The 27,091-nt window shown below is 37.5% G+C and overlaps 1 protein-coding gene across 19 annotated transcripts in view; it reads left to right on the forward strand.

Annotated features, from left to right (window-relative positions):
* The window catches only part of LRRC28 (leucine rich repeat containing 28), a 136,688-nt gene that overhangs the window by 36,521 nt on the left and 73,076 nt on the right, over nucleotides 1-27,091 (forward strand). For 14 of the 19 annotated variants that reach the window (XR_010151816.1, XM_063795435.1, XM_063795441.1 and 11 more), the window contains one exon: nucleotides 396-533. Coding sequence is in view for 14 of the 19 variants with exons in the window: in XM_063795435.1 (XP_063651505.1) it covers nucleotides 396-533 (138 nt within the window). In the remaining 5 variants the exon portion in view is untranslated. Of the gene's footprint in view, nucleotides 1-395; nucleotides 534-12,406; nucleotides 12,468-27,091 lie in introns of all 19 variants that reach the window. The other 5 variants (XM_063795438.1, XM_063795436.1, XM_054667188.2 and 2 more) reach the window with 1 other exon arrangement.

A 27,091-nucleotide genomic window follows, 5' to 3' on the forward strand; every position in this document is an offset into this window, starting at 1 on the left:
GTCCAGTTAAGAACTATAATTAAATAAGTCTAAAATGGTTATAATGGTTAGGTAAACTATTGTTGGATAAATTGCTATTAGGTAGATAATAAGTTCTAAATTTAATAAATCTAGTTAAGAATTCTGGTCAGATAAAAAAAAGCCCTGTGTATCATTTCTTGATTTATTTTAGTCTTAATGTTTTTATTTGTGCTGTATTTTAAGTTATATTTTATCTTGAGCTGGAAGTATTTATCACTTTCATGAACTTAGTTTGATCTGTGTTTTTACTATTTTGTGAGCAACTGAGACAAGGAAATCAAGTAGTAAAATATTTTAACTTGGAATACTTGCATTAAAGATTTGATGTAATACTTGAGTCAAATTCATTTTGCCTTCTCCTTTTCTCTTTGAAGCCATTGGGTCTCTTGTAAAACTCCAGTGTCTGGATCTTAGTGACAATGCCTTAGAAATTGTTTGCCCAGAAATTGGTCGTCTGAGAGCTTTACGTCATCTTCGATTAGCTAATAACCAACTGCAATTCCTACCTCCAGGTAATCATAGTCTCTAGCACACTATAGTTTCTTGTCTATTACAAATCTGTATTCATATTTCTCACTCTATGTCTAGGCAATGAGCTGTAGATGTATTTATAAGTATTTGTCCATTTGTTTGAAGATGAAACTAAAGAATGTGGGTGAAATATTACTAAGAGTCTTTTTTGTGATGCAAATGTAAGAAGGTAGAATTTATATTTTAGATATAGCTACAATTACTACAATTGTGCTTTGCAACCAATATCCCTTTGAATCACTGCTCTGGCAAAATATTTGTACAAAGAGTTACTTCAGTCCTGAATTTCACATAAGAGAATTTAGGTGAACTTTGCGTGATATAATCATTTTACTATCCAAAAGTCAAATGCATACAATGTTTTCTCTCTTACTCTCCAGTGAGGTAACTAATGTACACTAACTTTTTTTTTTTTTTTTTTTTTGAGTTGGAGTCTTGCTCTGTCGTCAGGCTGGAGTGCAGTGGCACAATCTCAGCTCACTGCAATCTCTGCCTCCCAGGTTCAAGCGATTCTCCTGCCTCAGCCTCCTGAGTAGCTGGGATTACAGGCATGTGCCACCACACCCAGCTAATTTTTGTGTTTTTAGTAGAGATGGGGTTTCACCATGTTGCCCAGGGTGGTTTCAATCTCCTGACCTTGTGATCCACCTGCCTTGGCCTCCCAAAGTTCTGGGATTACAGGCATGAGCCACCGTGCCTGGTTGACTTTTTTTTTCTGTTTTTAACAGAGTCTCACTCTGTTGCCCAGGCTCTAGTGCAGTGGCATGATCTCGGCTCACTGCAGCCTCCGCCTCCCGGGTTCAAGTGATTCCCATGCCTCAGCCTCCCAAGTAGCTGGGACTACAGGCGCGTGATGCCATGCCTGGCTAATTTTTGTATTTTTAGTAGAGACAGGGTTTTGCCATGTTGGCTAGGCTGGTCTCAAACTCCTGATGTCAAGTGATCCACCTGCCTCAGCCTCCCAAAGTGTTGGGATTATAGGTGTGAGCCACCATGCCTGACCTAGTATGTTAACTTTGATTTTAAAAGGAATCATACTAAAATTTAGTAGAACAATTTAAATTTGAGCCTTAAGATTTTCAGTTCTGCCTGATGAACATGTAAATAAATCATGAATGTGCCTTATAGATAGGCAGTACTAAAATCTTGCATTTTATTGAGAGCCACCATTAAACCCTTTGATTTCTTGAGAGGAGCATCCAGAGACCTTGCTTTGTGAATCCACATGTTAGCAAATTCCACTGTCATATATGGTTTCCTATATTAAAAAAAGATAGATAATTAAAAAATAAAAAACTTATGCTTCAGGTATTATAGGAAAGTTACTGTGTATTCAAGAATGAGCAGAGAAAGATACAGATGTTAATTTGTCTGAGATTATTTTTACTCTTGAGTGAAACCAACTCGAGAACACCAACCAGCCTTTTAGTGTATCTAAGTGAAATATGTGACTCAAATAAAATTACAAATTACTACCTGTCGTAGAACTTCAGGGTTACAAGAGAATGTTAAAAATTATGCATGTTAAACCCGTGAATGAAAAAGTCTATGATATTTCTTTGTTTTTTCAAGTACAGAAATGTCTAAATTAAAACATACTAATAGATTAATTTTTAGACTTTATGTTCTGGCCTTAATATATAGATTCAATACTGTGTATAAAAATGGCACCAGTCAGGCTGGGCGCAGTGGATCACACCTGTAATCCCAGCACTTTGGGAGGCCGAGGTGGGTGGATCACCTGAGGTCAGGAGTTCGAGACCAGCCTGGCTAACATGGTGAAACCCCATCTCTGCTAAAAATACAAAAATTAGCCGGGTGTGGTGGCATTGTGCCTATAGTTTCAGCTACTTGGGAGGCTGAAACAGGAGAACTGCTTGAACCTGGGAGGCGGAGGTTGCAGTGAGCCGAGATTGCACCACTGCACTCCAGCCTGGGTGACAGAGTGAGACCCCGCCTCAAAAAAAAAAAAAAAAGAAAAGAAAAAAATGGCACCAGTCAGCAGTGACTGTGTTTTAAAAAATATTTTTTTATTCTCGTATAATGAATGTCTTATTTTTTCTAACTACAGTTAATATAAAAATTTTTGACACAATACAGGAATATGGTCTTTCCTTTATTGTATATCATCAGGCCAATGATGTTTCATCATTCTAGCTTTCATCAAGTTTGTACATTCAGATACCCAGAAAATGAGATACTCTTTTGAAGATTGCCTAGAAAATGTATCAGTAAAGATAATACTTTACATTTTCCTAACATTTTCCTCTATGAAACTTACATAAGATATACAACCAAAATTCATGAATATAATGCTGTATTTATGAACTTTTTTTTACATACATTTAAAGAATATACAAAAAATACAATTCTGCCAGGCATGGTGGTTCACATCTGTAATCCCACCACTTTGGGAAGCTGAGGCAAGAGGATCAGGATCGCTTGAAGCCAGGAGTTCGAGACCAGCCAGGGCAACATAGTGAGGCTTTGTCTCTACTAAAATCCAACAATTAAAAAAAAAAAATTAGCCGTGCATAGTGACACACACCTTAGTCCTAGCTGCTTGGGAGGCTGGGGCGGGAGAATCTCTTGAGCCCAGGATATCAAGGGCTGCAGTGAACTCTGATTGCAGTATTGCACTCCAGCCTGGACAATGGAGTGAGACTCTGTCCCCAAACCCCCACAAAAAACAATTCTGTGATAAACCATTGTTCTGGGTGTTGTATTATTCTGTGTTTTCCTGTAATATAAAAACATGATGTGGTAGAATATAGTCATTGCCTTCCATTATATATTCTTAGAGGTTAAGGATGTACTTCTAATATCATTGACTGCTTCTTAATAACCAGTGAAGGGTATATGTTTTGTGACTACTTTCATATAATTTATTTATATCTCACCTGTTACACAAGAAATTCGAGGCATATACTTGTGATTTTATTTTCCTAGGTTTGTTTCTATTTGTGTTTGGTTTTGCTTGTTTTGAGTAAAATTCTATACCTTAATAGTTATACATTTTGGATAGGAACTTTTGATTGAGCCATGTATATAGGCTTTGTTATTTCTTGCCACCGTGAGTAGCACTTGACTGGGTCTTATGAATTATTTGATTCACTTTATACATCTCATGAGGTGATTTCAGATGTTATGATTTAAGTCTGTAAGGGGCTAAGCACACGTCCCCTAAATGCTTGATTATGTTTGGAGACATACTATGGGAGGGTATTCTAAAGGTGGGAAAGAAATGTCAGGGGCTGTGATGTTATCCCCATTTGACCACAGTAGGCACCAGTTGATATCTGCTTAACAAACCCCTTCTCCATAGTCCATGCTGAGACTTGTCACATGTTATATTCTCTTAAAAGACTTAACATTTTACCATGTTTCTTTGTTGTCATTGAAAAGCCTTTGAATATAATTTTATAATTTTATATCCAATATTTAAAATTTGCCAGTTAGTTTTCAAAGTGGTTATGCCATTTTACACTGTTCTCTCAGCAATATATGAGAGGTGCAGTTACTCCACATTCTTGTCAACATTTGGTGTTGTCTGTTTGTTTAGCCATCATAGTGTGTGTGAAGTAGTATTGCATTTTTTTGTATTTTATTTAATTTGCATATCTCTCTTGACTGATGTTATTTAGCACCTTCTCATGTATTTATGGGCTATTCCAAATCTTTTTGAATTATAGGAGATATCTCCATGCTTTAAAGACCAGCTGCCAGCAGGTTCAGTTGCTGAGGAATTCTCTTTGCTCTCCAGTTTGGCTTCTGACTTTCTGTGCCTCGAGAGCTCTTTGAGTCCTGCTGCGCCATCCTTGGCCTGTAAAGGTTGACTATCATTGCCCTGTACTCTGTGACGGTGGGTCTTGCCTCTGAGAAGTTTCTCTTGGCTTTTCTGTTACTGCCTATCCTCCAGGTTTTCCCTTGCTGGAAGCCTAGTGTACATTGAGGAGATTATCTCAGCTCTTGCTCTCTTTTCTTGCCCTCGTTTTTGGTAAAGGTTGGTGGGACGGAGTGTGTGTGTGTCTGGGTTGAGCAGGGGGATTTATTAATCGTACAGTCTTTCTATACCTACGAATCCTCTGGGTTCTACACGGGTATGTCCACATATAGCTTTCAAAGTTAGACTGATTTTTCTTTAACCCTTGTCTGTGGCAGATTTCTTTTCCCACCTCTATTTCAGTGAGGGATGATAGCAGCCGAGGATCTCTTGTCTTTGAAAATGTGCTTCTCACTCTTTGGAGTTGATTTACATTTCCCCATGTCCTCAGTCTCTGATGGGTTTTTATTCAGCTTGTTTTAGTTGTTAGGGTGAGAGTGATGATCTCTTTGGAGTTTCTATTTTCAGATTGGAATTAAGTCCTCCTTCTTCCCAACTGACTTCCACCATTTGTTTCTGGTTCCTCTTTGCTTCCTTTCTGTTTCTGGATTGCTTGAGTATGTTTTAGTGTTCTGCTTTATTTCCTCCGTTGGCTTTTCTCTAGGGTTCACAATATCCTCCCTTAACTTACTACATTTAGAATATTGTGCCGTTTCATACAAATTACATGCATTTTTATATTATTGTGCATGTTTTACAACAGTATACTTCCTTTTACCCTCCTGCTTTTGTGCTACTGTGTCATATATTTTATTTCAATGTATGTTGTAAACTCCATTAGATAATATTATTTTTGCAAGTCAGTTGTCTGTAAAATACTAAGGTTGGGCGCGGTGGCTTATGCCTGGAATCCCAGCACTTTGGGAGGCCAAGGTGGGTGGATCACCTGAGGTTGGGAGTTCAAGACTAGCCTGACTAACATGGAGAAACCCCGTCTCTACTAAAAATACAAAATTAGCCAGGCGTGGTGGCGCATGCCTGTAATCCCAGCTACTCAGGAGGCTGAGGCAGGAGAATCGCTTGAACACAGGAGGCAGAGGTTGTGGTGAGCCGAGATCACGCCATTGCATTCCAGCCTGGGCAACAAGAACGAAACTCTGTCACAAAAAAAAAAAAAAAAAAAAAAAAAAACCTAAAAAATATTTACCTGAATATTCACCGTTTCCTGTGCTTTCTATTCTTCTTTTCGTAAGCGACACAGTCTTGCTGTGTTTCCCAAGCTGATCTCAATCTCCTGGCCTCCTAAAGCACTGAGATTACAGGTGTGAGCCACTGCACCTGGCCATTTTTTCCTCTAGATTTACTTTCCATCTGTCATTTCTCTTCAGCCTGAAGTATTTCCTTTAGTATTTGTTTTAGTGCAGTTCTACTGGCAGTGAACTATCTCAGTTTTTCTTTATGCAAAAATGTTATTTCATTTTCACTTTTGAAGAATATTTTCTCTGGAAATAAAATTCTGGATTGACAAGACTTTTTTCTTTAAGCACTTTAAGGAAGATCTTCCATTATTTCCTGGCCGCCATTGTTTCTGATGAGAAGTCAGCCATAATTTGTATCATTGTTACCCTGTATCTTTTTCTATGACTGCGTTAAGATTTCTCTCTTTAATCTTTTATCTTTATCTTTGGTATTAGCAGTTTGTATATGATGTGTCTTGATACAGGACTTTTTATATTTACCCTTCTTGGGGTTTTCTTTATTCCCAAATTGGCAAGTTTCCTTTTATTATTTCTTCAAATATTTTTCTGTTCCACATTTCCTCTCTTTCTGGAACTCTGGTTACACACATTAGATAATTTGGTATTCTTCTACAGGTCAGTGAACTTTGTTCTTCTTCTTTTTTTTTAATGTAATGTTTTTCTTGCCCTTATCTCAAGACTAGAAGATATCTGTTGATCTGACTTCTACTTACTGTTTGTTTTATGCTCTCCAGTGTGTTAGTTTTTATGCTCCTCTGTCTTAATCCATTCAGGCTGCTGTAAACAAATACCATAAATGGGGTAGCTTATAAACAACAGAAATGTATTGCTGAGTTCTGCAGGCTGGGAGTTCCAAGATCAAGGTGCCAGCAGATCTGGTGAGGGCTTATTTTCTGATTCATAGATGACACTTTTTCACTGTGTTCTCATGTGGTGGAATGGAGCAAGGCAGCTCTCTGAGGCATCTTTTGTAAGGGCACTAATTCCACTCATGAGAGTTTCACCCTTAGGACCTCCCAAAGGCCCTACCTCCTGAGACCATTGCATTGGTGACTAGGTTTCAACCTATGAATTTAGAGGTGGGGACACAAACATTCAAATCATAGCACCCTTTTGACCTCCTCACAGCCTTTTCATCTTTGGTGCCCTGTCCTGCATCTTTCAGGTGCTTCACTTGCCCCCAACTCTGATCTATTCCTCTTCAGCTCTGCAGGACTGGAGCTCTGTTTAGGTTCCATTTCCCTGTGCCATGGCCCAAAATATGCCCCATGGCAGAAATTCAGGTCCAACATGGGGCTCGCCTCTTGTGTTCCCTAGATTTGAAGGATTGTAGTTCTGGGTCGCCTGTCCATTGCTTGAAAACAATTGCTTCATATGTTTTTGAGTAGTTCATTGTGTTTTGGCGGGAGGCACGTCTGGTGTGAGTTACCCTGTCATGTCTGGAAGTGGAAGTCCTATTAGATGTCCTTTGATTTCTGATCCGATTGCTTCCCTGCCTTCTTTTATGTATGTGTTTTTGTTGCTGTTGCTGCTGCTGCTGCTGTGAAGCATGTACCACTTAAACATTTACGTATTGCTTTTCCCTACACCTGGCATCAAAACTATAACATTATTTGTCATAGAACATATTTAAACTAATTTTCTCCCAATGACATTTTGTAATTTGATTGTATAAAATTATGTAATCTATTATGAAGAGAATTACTGTGTACCTAGAAATAAAGGATTGTTGGGGAAAGGCTTCCATCAGTACAGGGCCCCTTTCTGATTAAACCTCGCTAAACATCACAAAGTCCAATGGATGTTTGAGGAGACAGAAAGAACAGCCAATCTTTAATAGTCGAGAAATCTGACACCTTTGTGAGTTGCTGTAAACACTGAATTACCATGAGAGAAGGTTATAGTAACAAAGAAACAACAAAAAGTAACCAGCAGTCAGAAAAGATGTTGCTTACATCTGGCATATAAATCAGCCTATTTTTAAAAAATACTTTTATCCTTGAAAAGTTGTTTTGCATACCAAAAAAGGAAGGATTTTTAGCCCAAGTTAATAGCATGAATCTGTTGTGTTTTAATGGCTGAAAGTATGCACAGACAGAAATGTGTACCACATATAGCCAGCATGTGTTGTTCCTAAAACCCAGGCTTCAAGTGTAGTCAAATTTATTACCATTTTTTTCTTAAAATTTACTTTTTCTCCAGTTGAACCTCTGTAGGTTTATTGGAATGAAATTTAGTATCCTTTCTTAGGTCTGTCCCATTGCCACCTGAATTGTTGTGAAACCTCTGTGTTTATTGATCTCATGTGGAGGTGAAGAGGAGTGGATCAGCCTTTTTCCTACAGAGGACATAAAAACAGCCAGAGCCTGGTCCTCTAGGGCTTCTGCTGTTGCTTACTACCCTGTTGTTGAGAGTGTATTGGCATAGGCTGCTGTTCTGCAGCACAGGCTGCAGTGATTTTTCAGAGGTGCTGATCCCACCTTGTAGTTACAAGCCTGGGCACAGGTGCTCCATATTTGAATTCCCTGTGTTACAGTTTCTAGGAGTGACAGGTGGCCCAGGAACACTGGGTCAGCCCTGGTTTCCTCATCACTTCCATTGTGCCTACATACTATGTGATCAGTTCAGAAGGAGAACAAAGCAGCTCTCATTTTGAATCCTCAAAACACGAAGTGTGTTATTGTGCCTCCTGTCCCCAGATATTCAAGGCTCTTCACCCCACGTTACCCTCCTTAGGCAAATACCATGGTAATTTTGGGTGATTTACTCTTCTGGGAGACTCAGCTTTTCACTGATTACACATCAGTCTGGTAAAATAACTAGCTAGCACTTCTCTCACTAAAAAAGAATCTAAAAAATTAATCTCTGGCAGAGCATCCTTCTGGTGTCACCAGGCTATATATGTGTAGTCAGCAATATACGTAAATAGATTTTCTCTATTTTGTGGGGTTATCTGCATGACTAGAGGGGGGACTTGCTGTTTCATCTGCTTAACAAAATAGTATTTACTGCTGCAAAGTATGCCATGCTATGTGCTAGAGAAAGTGGGCACTAAGAAGGAAAACAAAATCTGGACCCAGACTTAAAGGGAGCTTATAATATTTTATTGTCTAATATTTAAACTGCATGTAGTACTTGCAAAGAAGGGATTAGGGAGGAGAGAGAAGGAAGTATTGAGTGTGTTATTGTAGCTAGTGATTATCTTGGTACACAGTGCTGAGACTTGAAATACCCATTTTGACAACTAATGGGTAGAGGGACAAAATCTAACAGTCTGCCTCAGCTTGCTAGATGACCACTGAATAAATTATCTGCCAGATACAAAAATAATTAGCCGGGTGTGGTGGTGGGCGCCTGTAATCCCAGCTATTCCGGAGGCTGAGGCAGGAGAATCGCCTGAACCTGGGAGGCAGAGGTTGCAGTGAGCCAAGATTGCACCATTGCACTCCAGCCTGGGCAACAAGAGCAAAACTCTGTCTCAAAAAAAAAAAATATCTACCAGAGCCCTAAACTCATATTCAGAACGTGTTCTTTCAGTCACTTTATATTTTATTTTATTTTAGGGGCAGGATCTCACTCTGTCACCCAGGCTGGAGTGCAGTAATCGTAGCTCACTGCAGCCTTGACCTCCTGGGCTCAAGTCATCCTCCTGCCTCAGCCTCCTGAGTAGTTGGGACTATGGGCATGTACCACCATGCCTGGCTAATTTTCTTTAATTTTTTTTTTTTTTTTTTTTTGGTAGAGGTGGGGTCTTGCTATGTCACCCAGGCTGGTCTCAAACTCCTGGCCTCAAGTGATCCTCGTGCTTTGGCCTGCCTAAATGCTGGGTTAAAGGTGTGAGTCATCATGCCTGGCCCTCAATGACTTTCATAGACCTAAAGTTACTTTATTATTAATTGTAACTTTGTAATGGATATAGTACTTTATTAGTAAAGTAACTTTATAGTATAATTAAATATACATATATTAATAACTTTATAATAACAGATTTTAAATTTAGATTTTTACATAAAATTGTGATATAATAGATAAAACAGATTTCTCAGAAAAATATTTTTACTATAGATAAACTATCAGCTATTGTAAAATCTTTTTACAAATGAAGCTAAGGCTTTTCAATTTTATTTACAAACTTTTACAAGCTTTGAAAATTTGGCAAAACCTTAGGATAAAAATGACTGTTAAAATTATTCTAAAAGAAAAAAGGTTTTGTTTTCTGAACGATGTGTCCTTCTCAGTGACAAATACATACAGAAAATACTCCTTTTTAGGAAAAGTGTAAAGGGAAATGGTAGAAAACTTGCCAGATATCTAAAAAACAAAAGTTCATTGCTACAATACTTTGAAAAAAAAAAATGGCAAAAGAAGAAAAGTTGGTTGCTTAGACTTGGAAAGCCTCTGCCATCAATCATGCTTACTGCACGTTGAGCTCCTTTCCAGGGTGCGTTCCTTTGTGAAAAGATTTAAAAGCAACTAACACTATAACCCAAGTGATCCAAATTCACTTCACATGCAGTACTTCTTATAGAATTAATTTATGACGGCATGGTGTATTATAGGCTTGGTGCTGTATGGGAACAGTGATGACAGCACTGAGGTCGGTTAAGGAGGGCTTAAGGAGAAGGCAGATGTGACGTGTGGGGACTAAGCTGGTGTGAGAGCAGCATGCAGGAGCAAATGATTTGGTTTGGGTATTTTCCACTATTTATCTCTGAAATGTATCTGTCTCATAATCCGTCATACACACTACTTCCAGGATGCTCTCTCTCAAATACAGATTTGACCAACTGTTACCCCAGTTTAAAACCCTTCATTTAAATAAATTGCTGAAGAGGTTGTGGTTGCATGATAGAAGCCTATAAATGAGTTCATAACCATTTGTTTATGATGAATACCAGGAATGGGGACATTTTTTAAAACCTGATAAATATAGAAGTGTTTTTAATCTTTTCAAGTGAATTTTCTTGAGAATATGTGTTTTCTTAGACACAACCTATTAATAAGACTTCAGAGGTCTAATTGTGAGATGGAGTCTCGCTCTGTTGCGCAGGCTGGAGTGCAGTGGTGCAATTTTGGCTCACTGCAACCTTCGCCTCCTGGGTTGAAGCGATTCTCCTGCCTCAGCCTCCCAAGTAGCTGGGATTACAGACATGTGCCACCACAACCAGCTAATTTTTGTGTTTTTAGTAGAGATGGTGTTTCACCATGTTAGCCAGGCTGGTCTCCAACTCCTGACCTCAGGCAATCCGCCTGCCTCTGCCTCCCAAAGTGCTGGGATTACAGGTGTGAGCCATTTCGCCTGGCTTTGTTATTTTTGTATCTAAATCAGCTTGCAATATTTTAGATGTGGCATGGAGTAATTTCTACCATACCTTTTGCTGTCTTGGCAAAATGTGGTTTAATAGTTCGTTTTTACTGAAGAACTTTCAATTATTAAAATATATGAATAGTGATTTGATGTATTGCATTTGTTAACCAAACTTTGGCTAAGTATGTTTTCGATAAATACGTTAACAAAGATAGCATTTTCATCTGTAATTATTTTATAGTTTCAGCTAATGTTTCTACCTTGATTTCAATATATTTAAATGATTCAGTTGATTTTTCTACCTTGATTTCAATATATTGTTTTGTGACATGATCAGAAAATTATGATTTTATGTAAATTGTGAAGAAAAAGTAATAAAGACAATATATCTACATGTATTATGTAGATTGATATAATATAGATTTCATATATAGGTACACATAATATAGATACCAAAATAAGTGTTTCTTAAAAATTAATGTATTTAATATACAGAACGTTTTATTTTTCATTTATTTGAACATGCTGTTGCTTTACTTCATCTGCAAATTGTGTTTCAACTTGTTAAAGGTTTCAATTTAAATCAGATTTCTGTTCTGCAAGTAATTTTAGAGTTAACACTTGTTTTAATGAGTGAAAAGCTTTATGATTTGCCAAGGGTCAGTGTAATGAGAAGGAATTTTTACAATGTTGTTTGATATTGTTTGTTATGAACCCCCCCACTCAGTGTGCATAATAGTTCTTTGTTTAATCCTTTTTATTAAAGCTTTTATTAAAAATTGACATTTTAAGCAGATACCTTTTTTTGAGAAGTTTTGGTTTTCACTGTGTATTTTTTGTAGGTAGTAGGAAAACATGAAGTCAAAACTGGCTGTGGAAGTGAGGAAGCACTCAAAAAATGAATATCTTTATATGCTTATAACAAATATCACTAGTTGTTTATATGTCTGATCTACTTCTTAGCTGGATCTGCTGACATCTCTGCTCCTGACATAATCTGAAAGAGAATTAAAGCCCGGCAGAGCTGTTTGATGACTTTTTTAAATTTCAGAAGTTTGGCATTCTTCACTTTAATATAAATTTACAAGACTAATATTAGTGACTTAGTGTTTTTTTTTTTTTTAGTAACAGCAGGTTTTGTGGAAGTCATGGTATTTTCTTATATATTTAGGTCGTAGCATGAATCCATTTTTCTTAAATGAGATAGTTTTTACTGTAATTTCATAGTCATTATAACATGTTGAAATAATTAAAAAGTATTCTGAGAAAAAATGCTGAAAGATATATATGGATGTTTATAGTAATATAAAGTCTTGGAATTTTTATCTGTTTTTACCTAGTTTTAAAATATAAATGCATATTTTTCTGAAGGAAAGTACAAGTCTCATATATAAAATTAAAATTTTAATTATTAAAATATTCAATTGAGTAATCAAATAATACTTATAATTTTTTTGTTTACAGGCTATGAAAATAGTGTTTAATCTAAAGCAGAACAAATGTACATTGGAAAATATTTTTAAAGGTATGCACAATTGGCCGGGCACCATGGCTCATGCCTGTAACCCCAGCACTTTGGGAGGCCGAGGTGGGTGGATCACTTGAGGTCAGGAGTTTGAGACCAGCCTGGCCAACATGGTGAACCCTGCTTCTACTAAAAATACAAAAATTAGCTGGATGTGATGGTGTGCACCTGTAATCCCAGCCCCTCAGGAAGCTGAGGCATGAGAATCGCTTGAACCCAAGAGGCGGAGGCTGCAGTGAGCCAAGATTGTGCCACTGCACTCCAGCCTGGGTGACAGAGTGAGACCCTGTCTAAGAAAATAAAATAAAATAAAAAGTATGCACAGTTATGCACATTGTTGCATATATGTCCTGAACCAAAATTATGATTTCTGTGGTGCTATTCTTCTTTTACTTGATATCTCTAGGAGACTGAATACTACATGTTCAAAAATGTGAGATAATTTTTCTGTACAGCTCTGTGTACATAATCAGTGAAGGAAGAATCACCATTACTGTTTTATATACACAGGGTGTTGTCTTGCAGTATTTTTATCCATCAGAGGAGCTGCTCTTGTTCAGAGATAAATTTCTGTAACTCATTCTCTTTAAGTGAGAAGATCCAATAGCATAGTTGAATATGTATTTTACAAAGACCAAATCCCTAAATTATTTAGCAATGTAAGAGTCAAATATTTGTATTGTTTTTAAGTGCATGTTATATTAAATATAGACTATAGAATACTATTTTTTAAGTAAAAGGGAAATGAACATTTTAACCTTTTTCTTTTGAGACTCTTAATAAAATCAGCTTCATAAATCAGAGTTACTAATAATTTTATCTATTCTGTACTTCTTAATTTTTTCCTAAATTACCAACCACCATATCTATTTTATTTGAATATTCTTGGTTTGCTTATGATATCCTGTGAAATTGCATTTGAACTTTATAGATAAAACTATTTAAGTCTCCCACAACGGAATTCCATGGAACTTTAAGTACTATGAACTTTCAATAAGGCAAAAGCCTATAAAATTATTGTTACTTGATCACTCTGTGTCTCCATTTTCTTATCCAATGTGGTAGGTAAATTTTAACATGGTGGATTCTGATATTCATTCTACCATTAAAACTCAACATTTTTAAATTTATACTAGCTCTAGCAGGTTTGATTTTATGGAGGACTTAAAATGATGCCTTTGAAAATTTGCTTCTGCTGCTAAAAGAGGTGACATAATAGGGTGTGAGAGTTTACATATTACCAGTGTTTGTTTCCTATCCGTAGTTTAAATTTCTAACTACTTCTAAATCAGAAACATATGTAAAATTATGATACATAATGGTATGACAAGAAAGAGAACCTGTATTTCCTTATCCCCAGGGCATTATCTATACTGATTTACAATGTGTGTTCCATACATCACTTCTTTTTCTACATACCACTCTTAAATGTCATCTAAATAATATCTTCTTAAACTTTATAACAATGTCAATAATTTTGTTCTTGGCGTGAGTTAATAATTTTTTTTTTTTTTTGAGACGGAGTCTTGCTCTGTCGCCCAGGCTGGAGTGCAGTGGCGCGATCTCAGCTCACTGCAAGCTCCACCTCCCGGGTTCACACCATTCTCCTGCCTCAGCCTCCTGAGTAGCTGGGACCACAGGTGCCCGCCACCACGCCAGGCTAATTTTTTTGTATTTTTAGTAGAGATGGGGTTTCATCGTGTTAGCCAAGATGGTCTCGATCTCCTGACCTCATGATCCGCCCGCCTCGGCTCCCAAAGTGCTGGGATTACAGGCTTGAGCCACCGCACCTGGCCAAGTTAATAATTTTTTAAGCTATTGATTTTCTTTGTGTGTGTGTGTGTGTGTTTGGTTTTTTTTTTTTTTTTTTGAGATGGGCAATAAGTTTCACTCTTGTTGCCCAGGCTGGAGTGCAATGGCGCGATCTTGGCTCACTGCAACCTCTGCCTCCCCGGTTCAAGCAATTCTCCTGCCTCAGCCTCCCAAGTAGCTGGGATTACAGGCATGTGCCACCTGTAATTGATTGATTTTTTAACAGCTTTATTGAAGTGCAATTTATGTGCCATAAAATTCATCGTTTTACATGTACAGTTAATTAACTTTATTCAATGTCCACAGTTTAGGAACCCTCAATACAATCTAGTTTTAGAAGACTTCCGTCATTGCAAAAAGTTCCCTGGTGCCTGTTTATTGCTAGCCTCTGTTCTCACCCGCAGTCAACCACTGATCTTGCTTTTTGTCTCTATAGTTTTGACTTTCCAGAAATTTCATGTAAATGTACATAACCTCATGTTTTAGTAGTTTAAATGTATATAACCTCATCTTTTATTGCTTAGTAATGTTTTATTGTATGGATGTGCCATATTTGGTTTATTCATCAGTTGTTTATTTAGGCTGTCTCCAGTTTGGGCTGTTAGGAATAATGTTGTTATGAACATTTGTGTACAGGCTTTTTGTAGGCATATGTTTTCTTTTCTCTTGGATAAATACCTAAGAGTAGAATTGGTGGATGTATTTTTAACTTTGAAAGAAACTGCCAAACTGTTTTCCAAAGTGGCTGTACCATTTTACATTCCCACTAGCAGTGTATGAGGGTTCCAGTTCCTCATCCTTGCCAGCATTTGGTATCTTCAGTCTTTTTTATGGTAGCTATTCTAGTTGCTGTATAGTGGCATCTCATTGTGTTTTAAATTTGCATTTCACTAATAACTAAAGATTAAGCACCTTTTCATGTGTCTATTTGCCATCTCTTTGGCAAATATTAACTATGCCTATCTTTTGGCCATTTTTAAATTGAGTTGTTTATTTTCTTATTATTGTATTGTAAGAGTTCTTTATGTATACTGGTGTTAATGGATAATTTTCATAAAAAAGCTAAGATCGTGACGCCCATACAGATATAAAAAATTTTAAATGTGGCAAAGTTTTTATTTAACTTATTAATGAGTAAATTGATAAGGTGTTATAACCAGTTCAAGGAGAATCCCTAGAACACACACATTCATAGATCAAGAATATAAAAATGGCCTGGGCACGGTGGCTCATGCCTACAATCCTAGCACTTTGGGAGGCCGAGGCGGGAGGATCACTTGAGGTCAGGAGTTTGAGATCAGCCTGGCCAACATGGTGAAACTCCGTCTCTACTAAAAATACAAAAATTAGCTGGGTGTGGTGGTGCATGCCTGTAATCCCAGCTACTCAGGAGGCTGAGGCAGGAGAATCGCATGAATCCGGGAGGTGGAGGTTGCAGTGAGATGAGATCTCGCTATTGCACTCCAGTCTGGGGGACAAGAGTAAAACTCCATTGCAAAAAAAAAGAATATAAATGAATATTCAAACGGAGGCAAAGCTAGTATTCTCAACAAAGACAGAGCATTGTCCCCCCACTGGATGTAATTTATGCGTGTGTTTATAAACAAGAATTGTTTACATTGTTATCAGTTATCTATAGTTTACAGAATTGTAAAATTGCTGTCAGAGACTCAGTATCAGATAACCTGTACGGATATACTAGAGACCGAGGTTAGAAAACTCTGACCTGTGGGCCAAGTCTAGCACTTCATCTGATTTAGTAAATAAAGTTTTTTTGGAATACAGCCATGTCCATTCGTTTACATATTGTCTCTGGCTGCTTTTATGCTGCAGTGGCAGAGTTGAGTAGTTGTGACAATGACCATATGGTTTGCAAAAATTATTTACATAAATAGCCCTTTACAGCAAGGTTGTCAACTTTTGTCAACCCCGTGATTATCTGGATACAAGTCATTTATCAGATATATGATTTGCAAATATTTTTTCTCAGTCTGCGGTTTGTGTATTTTTTTAATTGGGGTGTCTTTTGAAGAGCAAAACTGATTTTCCCTTTTTCCGGCACTCCATTCATTTATATATATTCCTTTTCTTTTTTCTTTTTTTTTCAAGACAGGGTCTTACTCTGTCACCCAGGCTGGGGTGCAGTGATGTGATCTCGGCTCACTGCAACCTCTGCCTCCTGGGTTAAAGTGATTCTTGTGCCTCAGTCTCCTGAGTAGCTGGGATTACAGGCGTGCACCAACATGCCCGGCTCATTTATTTATTTATTTTTGTATTTTTGTATTTTTAGTAGAGACGGGGTTTCACCATGTTAGCCAGGCTGGTCTTGAACTCCTGACCTCAAGTGACCCACCTGCCTGTGCCTCTCAAAGTGCTGGGATTACAGGCATGAGCCACCATGCCCAGCCTTATATATATTTCTTTATATGTGTATAGGTAGCAATGTTAACAAGAATGAGGGTCTGAAAGACTATTTATTAAAGTGATCTATGGGGATCACGACCCTATTCAGTGTAATTTTTAATCATTTGATCTATTTCTTGCTTTTATTTTTATTTATGTAAAAATACGGCTTTAGCCTTGCTTCTCTCATTTTGTTGGGCCTCCACAACAATGTGCCTCTTATCAACAATACAGGGAGATACTTGAGACTGTGCGGCCCACCCCAATCCTGTGGACCTGCTCACATGCGTCACTGATGGCCACATCTTACTGGTAGGAGTTGAGCCAAAGAAGTGAAAGGCTCTGGGTTTTGGCACACGTCAGATCAGCTAGGTGCCTTTTGCTATGCTCTAGAGATCATATAAATACGTATATATAAAAGGAGACTAGATGAAGGCATGCCGACAGCCAGGATGGTTATTGGAAGAGTTCATCTCTCAGGATTTTTTATAAATGTGAATGAATTTTCTGTCTCGCTAAATGGTAGTAAATATTGTGAACAGCTTTTTATATAGTCATGGTTGACAAGTCTTTCAGGGCTTTTACAGCACTGAAACTTGGTTTAATTTTTCTGTAATTTCTAAACTCTGATATTTAAATACATAAATTATCTGTGTAAAGATGTAGATTTTCTAGCACATATTCATTTAATTTTTTATTTTACAGAACTAAAGTAAAATGAATGCTACTTTGAAATTAATTAAGAAAATGTTTATGATGTTTGAATTTAACAAAATGTTTATAAGAAAAAAGTATTTCTGATATCACTAAAACTAAAATTCTAACACTTTCAGGATTCAAGCTTTAGCTTTCCATAAAATATCAGGGTTTGTTTATTTAAAGAATGTTAATTAATAGCTACTATCTTTTTTTAAAAGCTCTATGATGTGCAAATTTGGGGTCAGTAAAATTTGGAAAGAGGAATATTATGTATTTTTCCTTCTATATTTTTCTATCATTTATAAATTAATTTGAAAATAAAAACAGTGGCTTTGTTTTCTTGAAATCCTTCTTTGTGTTTCTCCACTCAAATCTCCTTGAATGTTCAAACTGAGCTCTACATAAAGTATGTTAGTATATATTTGTAAGAATTGTGATGCATAGCTTCGCATTTCTCCTTCATCACTTAGAAAAAGAGGGCAGTATTTTAGTATCAGTCATTGAGAAATTAAGCCTTGAGTGGTAGTAGTTCATTTATTTTTAACAACATGATTAAGGCTATTCAGAAGAATACTTTTGTTAAACATTTGGATTTTTCCCTTTTGTCTTCATTTAATTATTTCTTAGTATTGCACAATATTAGGCTAAATTGCCTTGGTATCTCTAATTAAAAATTAAGTATCTTATAATGATATAGCTTTTAGGGAGACTTGCAGGCTAATGATGCCGAGGCATTTCTCTTTGCTGTTGTCCCAGACATTGCCCACTCGGTTTCCTAATTTAGTAACAGAAATAAAACTATGCACGACTGGGCAGGTTTGGTATGCCGGCACCCTGCCAGGAAGCATGGGTTTCTTAAGCAAATGGACCGATGGGGATTTGAGGAAAACACAGATTATGTTACATGAGCTTTGCACTTTGCAAATCCCTAACTATTTAAAGGAACTCGGCTAACCCACTGATACCTAAATAAAGTCAGTTTTGTTTAAACATACATACACACAAAATGATATATTGTTTCCTTTTCCAAAATTAAAAATTACCCTTCATATTTGTGTTTTTAATTTCACATTTTTTGTCAACGTTTAAAAGCTCTCTCTTGGTTAAATAATGTATGAAAATTATTGTTAATTTTGTTAAATTCTTTTATGTATTTGTAATACCCTTCCATATAGCATAATATAAAGGAGTTGATAATGTACATATGCATTGTGCTTCTGTGTGAGGAAATGAAAGAAAGTTCTGGCAGGTTTTAAAAGAAACCTAGTTTTATACCTTGGCCCTGGCACCAGCTTGGCTGAGTGACCTTGGTGCCTATTGTCTGTCCTGCACTGTGAGTGTCATGAGTGTTCTGTGTCATGCTAACACTTTAGGTTGGTCTGCAGCAGTTTCTTTGCTGAGTGTTTGAGCACGGGCTGCTTTCCTATCCACTGACATGTTTCCTTCTTGCTGGTGCGTCTTGTCTGGCACATCTTTGGTCCTTTTAGGGTCCATTGCCTCTGAATTTGGAGAAGAGCCTTCAGCCCTGAGGATTAGCCTGCTGCTTTTCTCCTTCAAGCCATTATGTGTTTCTTCAGCCTCTGCCATTCATTGTCAGAATGGGGCCAGCTGTTCACTCTGGTGATCTTTGTTTAATTGCCATTAGACTGTATGTAAACACTGGGGGCAGGTAATTCTGAAGCATGTTTTCATTGAGAGAGAGAGAGTTTATCTCATCTTTTACTAGACTTTTGGCAGATAGAAATGAAGAATTCTAATACTTGGGACACTGTGGGTTGGGTAGGGAGAAACGATACAGTGTGCAGGGTCCGCATCATGCTTAAGGCAGCACTGGCTACAGTGCGGAACCAAGTGGATTTAATATAAACTGAAGTTGTCAAATCCCACGGACTTTAGGACCAGTAAGATTCCCATCCCATAAATGCCATCCAAAAGTGTGAAAGAAAGAATGCTAAACATCAAAAATTCTTAACTGAAGTGGTCAGAACATTACTAATCTTTGAAAACAGTTTTTAAAAAGATCTATTCCTCTCCTTTTGAATATCTGAATAAGGCAGATAGATGCCCAGTCCTAGCATCAGAGACCAGAGATTCTAAACCCGTTCATTAATTTTTTAAAATGTAAAAGTTGTTACATATAGAAAAGTTCTCAGACCAAAAGTATGTACTCAATAAATTTACCCTCTTCCTCATCTCATTTTTCTGCCTTCCCAGTTTATTTCTATCCTCTTAGAGTCCACACTCCATGAAGACTGGCTCATTGTTCCTCTGCCATTAGCCTTGCCTTTGTTTTCCTGACTTCCAACACTCATGTCAGTTTTAAAGGGAAACTAAAGATCCTGCAATTGAAAATCTTGTTAAGGTGCAATATGCTATACTTGTTAACAGTAAAGACTTAATTTTGTGTGAACTTGGTCACTGTGGATTCCATTCTGGATGTGAGGGGAAGTCACTGGTGGATTTTGAGCAGAGGAGTCCTATGATCTCATTTAGGTTTAAAAGAACGACTCAGATAATTGTAACAAGGGGCCAGTGATGAAAACTTAAACGAGGCGCCGACAACAAAAACTGAGACGAGTTAGGAATCTGCCGAAATAACCCCAGCAAGAAATGATGATGGCTTGCACTACAGTGGCAGCAGAACTGCTGGTGAGAAGCAGTTGGATTTTAGTTTATTTAGTGCTTTATAATGTTCACAGTGTCTCACTCACTTTCTTTTACCAACAGGGCAGGTTTTATCCCTGGTTATAAATAAGAACTCTCGAGGCTCTGAGAGATTATGAATCTTACACAACGTGGCTTAGTAAGGTAGAATAGAGACAATGCTAGGTCTTCTGATTCTCAGTAGTGTTTTTTCGAAGTCATTAACAGAAATACTTAATCTTTAAAAAAAAGTCTGTTTCAAGTATTTTATATGATTGAAGAAAGTAAAATCATGTACTAGTGACAGAGCATGGTGGCTCACACCTGTAATCCCAGCACTTTGGGAGGCCGAGGTAGGAGGATGGCTTAAGCTAGGAGTTCAAGACCAGTCTGGGCAACATAGTAAGACCTCGTCTCTACAAAAGATAAAAATAAAAAACTTAGGCGTGGTGGCACGTGCCTGTAGTCCCAGCTGCTTGGGAGGCTGAGGTGGGGGGATTGCTGGACTCTAGAGTATTTGAAGTTGCAGTGACCTGTGAATGCTCCACTGCACTTCAGCCTGGGCAATAGGGTGGGACCCTGTCTCCAAAAAATAAATAAATGAATCAATAATCATGTACTAGCTTGCAGTGACCTATGATGCTCCACTGCACTTCAGCCTGGGCAATAGGGTGGGACCCTGTCTCCAAAAAATAAGTAAATGAATCAGTAATCATGTACTAGCTTGCAGTGACCTATGATGCTCCACTGCACTTCAGCCTGGGCAATAGCGTGGGACCCTGTCTCCAAAAAATAAGTAAATGAATCAGTAATCATGTACTAGCTTGCAGTGACCTATGATGCTCCACTGCACTTCAGCCTGGGCAATAGGGTGGGACCCTGTCTCCAAAAAATAAGTAAATGAATCAGTAATCATGTACTAGCTTGCAGTGACCTATGATGCTCCACTGCACTTCAGCCTGGGCAATAGGGTGGGACCCTGTCTCCAAAAAATAAATAAATGAATCATTAATCATGTACTAGCTTATAATACTATATTATTTATCTCTGCATAACAAATTACCACAAAGTTAGTGGCATAAAACAACACACATTTATTATCTCAATTTCTATGGATCAGCAGTCTAAGCACAGCTTAGCTCGATCTGCTTAGGGTCTCAGAAAGCTGCAGTCAAGGTTGGGTTGGCCAGGGCTGCAGTCTCATCTGAGGCTCAACTGCAGACGAATAAAGGAATTCTTGATTGTTTTTGCTATCTAAGAGAAGGAATTAATTCTACTAAGGAATAGTGCCCTTGTCTTTTTTTCTATATTATCACTCCCTTCTCACCTCAGCTTTAGATATATAAACTTAGCAGTTGGAGTATAAATGCTTATTTATTCCATTCTATAAGAATCTTGGAATGCAGACTTTGTGTTTGTGGGTGTTACCCTTATTTTGCTGCCATGAGTAAATACACTAATTAGGCTTGTTAGTGGTTATTTTCCATTTAGTTTCCTAATTCTGCTTTTGCTGTTAGTCCACTGTCAGGGTGATATTTTGCAGGTTCTTTGGCTGATGAATTAAGAAAATTTGTGGAACCAACCCCTGGGTTCAAAAAACAGAGTGACCCTCAACTGTGATCTGACTTTCCACTCCTGAAGCCTTTCTGAATTCTACCCCAGTTTAGTTGATTGTTATGAACTAGTCTTTATTTGTGTGTATGGCATATAACTGAGGGAAGATGTCTTTTTTTTTTTTTGAGATGGAGTCTCGCTCTGTCGCCAAGGCTGGAGTGCAGTGGCACAATCTTGGCTCACTGCAACCTCTGCCTCCTGGGTTCAAGCAATTCTCCTGCCTCAGCCTCCTGAGTAGCTGGGTTTACAGGCACACGCCACCACACCTGGCTAATTTTTGTATTTTTAGTAGAGACACGGTTTCATCATGTTGGCCAGGCTGGTCTTGAACTCCTGACTTCGTGATCTGCCTGCCTCAGCCTCCCAAAGTGCTGGGATTACAGGTGTGAACCACCGCGCCCACTGGGAAGATGTCTTTTAAAAGCTTTTGGGTGCTCTCTTCCACAATTTCTTATCTTAGGACTTCTGCTTATAGAATTCCAAGACTAGATAATTCAGACCAACCCTCCCTTGAGGACAGTGCAGGGTGGGGAGTCTGGGAAAATCTGTTTTGAAGGCATTGGTGAGCTAATAAGGTGGTGAAGAATTCCAGGCCAAAGAGATTAAGCCTTTAAAAACCATTTCCCACTAAAATGAACCAGGTTGCTGTGTTTGAGGCACAACTTGTAGAAGATGCACCCTTGGGACATCTTGTGCCAGAAAACAGAGAATCAGTCAGAGACTTCTGAGGGTCATGTGAAAATCGTACAGAAGTCAAAAGTGGACTGTTAAGCATAAAAAGCTATGACCGAAATGTATTAAAACATATCAGATATAGAAACATGTATGAGTTTGTAATGGTGCTCTTAAAAACTTGTTGGTAAACTCTGGAGGTTGTTATACTACCAACTTGTTCTTCAAAATTTAAAGGGAAAGAATCAAACATTTTTCTGCCTTTTTCTGAAACAACTATTTTTCAGGGTAACTGAATAGTTGAAGGTGGGAGAGTTTTTCTACATGGAATAATTATAGTTAATACATATAGAAGGAATGATGGAATTTTAAAAACCAACATTTGTAATTTCTAATGAAATATCTTGGCAAAATCATTAATAGCTTCCTGAACCATTAGGTAAAAAGTTGATAGGAAGCTTTGTATTGAATGGATCAGGCTGATAACACTAGAATCTACTAGTTAATCTTAACTTCACTAGAAGTGGGACAAGCAGACATTATGTTCTACTACCCAGTGTGATGAAATTGGAAGGGTGTAACCCTCTCCTTATAATGTAATCATGCCAAAGAAAAGTGAACAGGGATAAGTGAGTATTTTTGATGACACAATGAAGGCACAATAAACCAAATCGAGGATGTTGAAAATTCTGTAAGACAAAAATCCATGTAAGTAAACGAAAGACATGAAAATGAAGAAGGGAGAGGGAGAACTCTTATAAATTAAGAGATTTAAGAATCATATCCTTCCATTTCTTCAAGTCGTACATGGTGGCCATGCCAACACTATACTCTTCTGTAAGGTGTTTCACACAATATGGCTGTCCACTTTCTCCAACAGTTTGATTTTCTGTGCTGTAGATAAACACAAATGCTTCCTATTTTTCTTATCACTGTTACCCACGGAGGTATTTGCAGGCCTTTTTGACATTTTCAGCAATATATTTACACCACAAAGCAGAGAATAAACAAAAAACCACAGTGAGTAATGCACGTAGGTCTTGGCCCTGTGTGGGTCATGCTGGGGAACCTGCCGTTGGTGTCCTTAGCCTGCACACATGCCATTTCACTACCCTTTTTGGTTTGCTTGCGTGGAGCTATCTGGGCATGCACAGAAAAGATATATTTCAGCTAAAGGGGACTGGGAGGGTCTTTTCTGTCTTGGGGACGTGGAATAAACTATGTGTTGTGTACTTGCATTTTGACTGCAACCTGTCACGTGAGGTCAGGTGTATAATTTTCCACTCGTGGCATCATGTTGGCACTCAGAAATCTTTGGATTTTAGAGCATTTCAGATTTCAGGTTAAGTACTTCTTTCGTTGCTTTACGTGAATTGTGATATGTTGTGTGTTCGTTCTCATTCATTTCAAATATATTTTCTAATTTTCTTCACAATTTCTTCTTTACCCATGAGTTGTTTACAAGTGTATTGTTCAATTTCCAAGTGTTTGCACATTTCTCAAATTTCTTCCTGTTGTTGATTTTCAATTTAATTCTGTTGTGGTCAGGCTATATTCTTGTATGTTTTCAGTTTTAAAAAGGAAATGTATTAAGACTTGTTTTATATCTTAACATGGGTTGGCAAACTATGACACACAGACCCAATCTGGTCAGTGGTCTTTTTGTGGTTGTTTGTAATTGCCTGCAAGTTCAGAATGATTTAAAAATTTTAAAGAGTACTCTAAAAAGCCAAGAATATGCAACAGAATCTGTACATGGCTTGCAAAGCCTAAGGTATTTACCATCTGGCCCTTTACTGAAAAAATGTGCCACCCCTGCTCTAGAATATGATCTATCGGATATGGTAAATGTATGTGAAATATAAAGGGCTGAATATGTATATTTCTTAATTTCTTTTAAAAAACCCTGAAGATTATTTAAAGCAATAGTCGTAACAGTGAGGAAAGTGGAAACAGAGCTATACTGGAGCAAAGTTACTGTGTTTTACCAGAATTAAGCCAATATTGACCTGAAATATATTGTGATTAATGATGTGTATTGTGATTCCTAGAATAATCACTAAAAAAACCCTCAAGAATTATAGCTAAAAAATTAATAAAGGAAATTAAAACAATACACAAATATTTCTACAGTCACGCACTGCTTAATGGGAATACATTCTAAGAAATGTGTTGTTAGGTGATTTTGTTGTTGTGTGAACATCATAGAGTACACTTACATAAACCTAGATACTATAGCTTGCTACACACTAAGCCATATTGTATAACTTATTGCTCCTAGGCTACAAACCTGTGCAGCATGGTACTATACTGAATACTATAGGCAATTATAACACAATGTGACTTTATCGTTAAAAACTGAGACACTAACACACATATTAGTCTAGGCCTACACAGGGTCAAGATAATCAGTATCACTGTCTTCCACCTCTAATCTTTTCCCACCAGAAGGTCTTCAGGGACAACAGCATGTATGGAGCTGTCATCGCCTATGATAACAATGCTTTTTCCTGCACTATCTCCTGAAAGACCTGCCTAAGGCTCTTTTACAGTTAATTTTTTTTTATAGGTAGAAGGAGTACACTCTAAAATAAAAAGTATAGTCTAATTAATAAACCAGTAACAGAGTTGTTTATTATCAGTTATTATGTACAGTATTTGTATGTGCTGTCCTTTATACAACTGGCAGCATAGTAGGTTTGTGTTTATACCAGCATCATCACAAACACGTGAGTAATGAGTTGTGCTGCAATGTTACAATGGCTACAACTCTCAGTAGGTGATAGGAATTTTTTAGCTAGATTATAATTGTATGGGACCACTGTCTCCTCTGTGGTCTATTGTTGACCAAAACGTAGTTACGTGGTTCATGACTGTATGAGATAAAAAATAGAATGGAAAAACAGAGATACAAAAAGACATGAGGCGTAATTTTAAAAATAGCTGAATCACAATTGTAAATATAACAACATCAGTAATTACATTAAATGTGAATGGTCTAAACACTACAATCAAAAGGAAGAGATTTTCCAACTTAGTCATAAAGCAAGACCCAAACTATATTTTGTCAGAAGAGTTACAATTTAGGATCAAAGACACAAATAGGGCCAAAAGAAAAAGAAGGAAAAAGATATACCATGCAAACAGGAAATAATAGCTGTAGTAGCTATTTTAATAACAGACACAATACACTTTAAGACAAAAAATATTGGAACTAAACAAGGACAATTTATAATGATAAAAGGATCAGTATATTGGGAAGATATAACAATTATAAATGTAGATGCAGTTAACCAAAAGAGGCCCAGAATACATGAAGCAGAAAATGACATCTGGCTCACACCTGGAATTGAAAGGGGAAATAAACAACTCAATTATGTTGAAGATTTTAATAGTCCTCTTGGCATCTGAGAACAAGTAAAGATATAGAAAACTTGAACAATTTTGTAGACCAACTTGAACTAAGGTAACTCTCCACTCAACACGAGCAGAACGCATTATTCTTTTGCAGCACACATAGAATATTCTTCTGCAGCACACATAGAACATTCTTCAGGATAGATCATATGCTAGGCCATAAAGCAATTCAAAAGAACTTGATTCCTTCCTGTTATTTTGAATTACCATCTGATAATCATTTTCTTTCAGCCCTTTTAATATTTCTTATAGGGCAGGTTTGCTAGCAACTAATTTTCTCATTTCTTATTTATCTAAGAATGCCTTTATTTTGAATTCATGGCTGAAGGATAGTTTTCCTGTATGTAGAATTCTTGGTTGACATTTTTTTTCTTTTCCTTATGGATTTTGCCAGTTTTAGATGACAAAGCTGTGGGATTTTGTCCCCTGCCCCAAATTGAGGGTGCTGTCTCTGGTAGCCAAGCTTGTGGTTTCCTTAGCCCTGTTTTGATAAGCTGCTATTCTTGTAGACTGGGCTGGGGGTAGGATGTGACAGGAGCCATCCCAACCAAGAAAAAGCTGCAGACTTCCACTGTTCTTGAATGAACAAACACTACTGAATTTATTTTCTGCCTTTGGTTGATTTCTAGAGTTCTGAAATAGCTGTTTTTCAGAGTTTTGTCCAGTGTTAAGCTTGTTTTTGGTGGAGAAACTTCGCTGTTTGTCACATGCCTTAGGCTGCTATTCTTCCAAAATATTCTCAAGCCATTTATTTAATTAGCTATTTAAAAATATTGGCCAGGTGTCGTGGCTCATCCCTGTAATCCTAGCACTCTGAGAGGCTGAGGCAGGTGGATCACTTGAATCTAGGAGTTTGAGATCAGCCTGGGGAACATGATGAAACCCTGTCTCTATAAAAAATTAGCGAGGAAATGGTGACACATGCCTGTAGTCTCAGCTACTTGGGAGGCCGAGGTGGGAGGATCACTTAAGCCTGGGAGGTTAAGGCTGCAGTGAGCTGTGATCACACTACTGCACTCCAGCCTGGGTGACAGAGTGAGACCTTGTCTCTAAATAAATAAATAAATAATTTTGTAAAGATATAAGGAGCTCACAGAGCTGCGGAATCCATATTTTGTCATGAATTTGTAACAATATTTTATCATCTCTGATTCTCTGGCACTTCTATTCTAAAGTTACTGGGTAAGTTCCTGTGTTCACAGTTACTGACAAAAACATTGGGAATATGTTTTTATGTTCTTTCATTTACTGAGATGGTATTTGTTTGGGTATGTAAACTGCTTTAAAGTATATGAAAGCCTTCTTACCCCCTTCACCTAACCTGGGTTTTAAGTTCCTCTATAAGATGTTTGGACATCAATCTC

This window comes from Pan troglodytes, chromosome 16 (assembly GCF_028858775.2).
Source record: "Pan troglodytes isolate AG18354 chromosome 16, NHGRI_mPanTro3-v2.0_pri, whole genome shotgun sequence".
NCBI lineage: Eukaryota > Metazoa > Chordata > Mammalia > Primates > Hominidae > Pan > Pan troglodytes.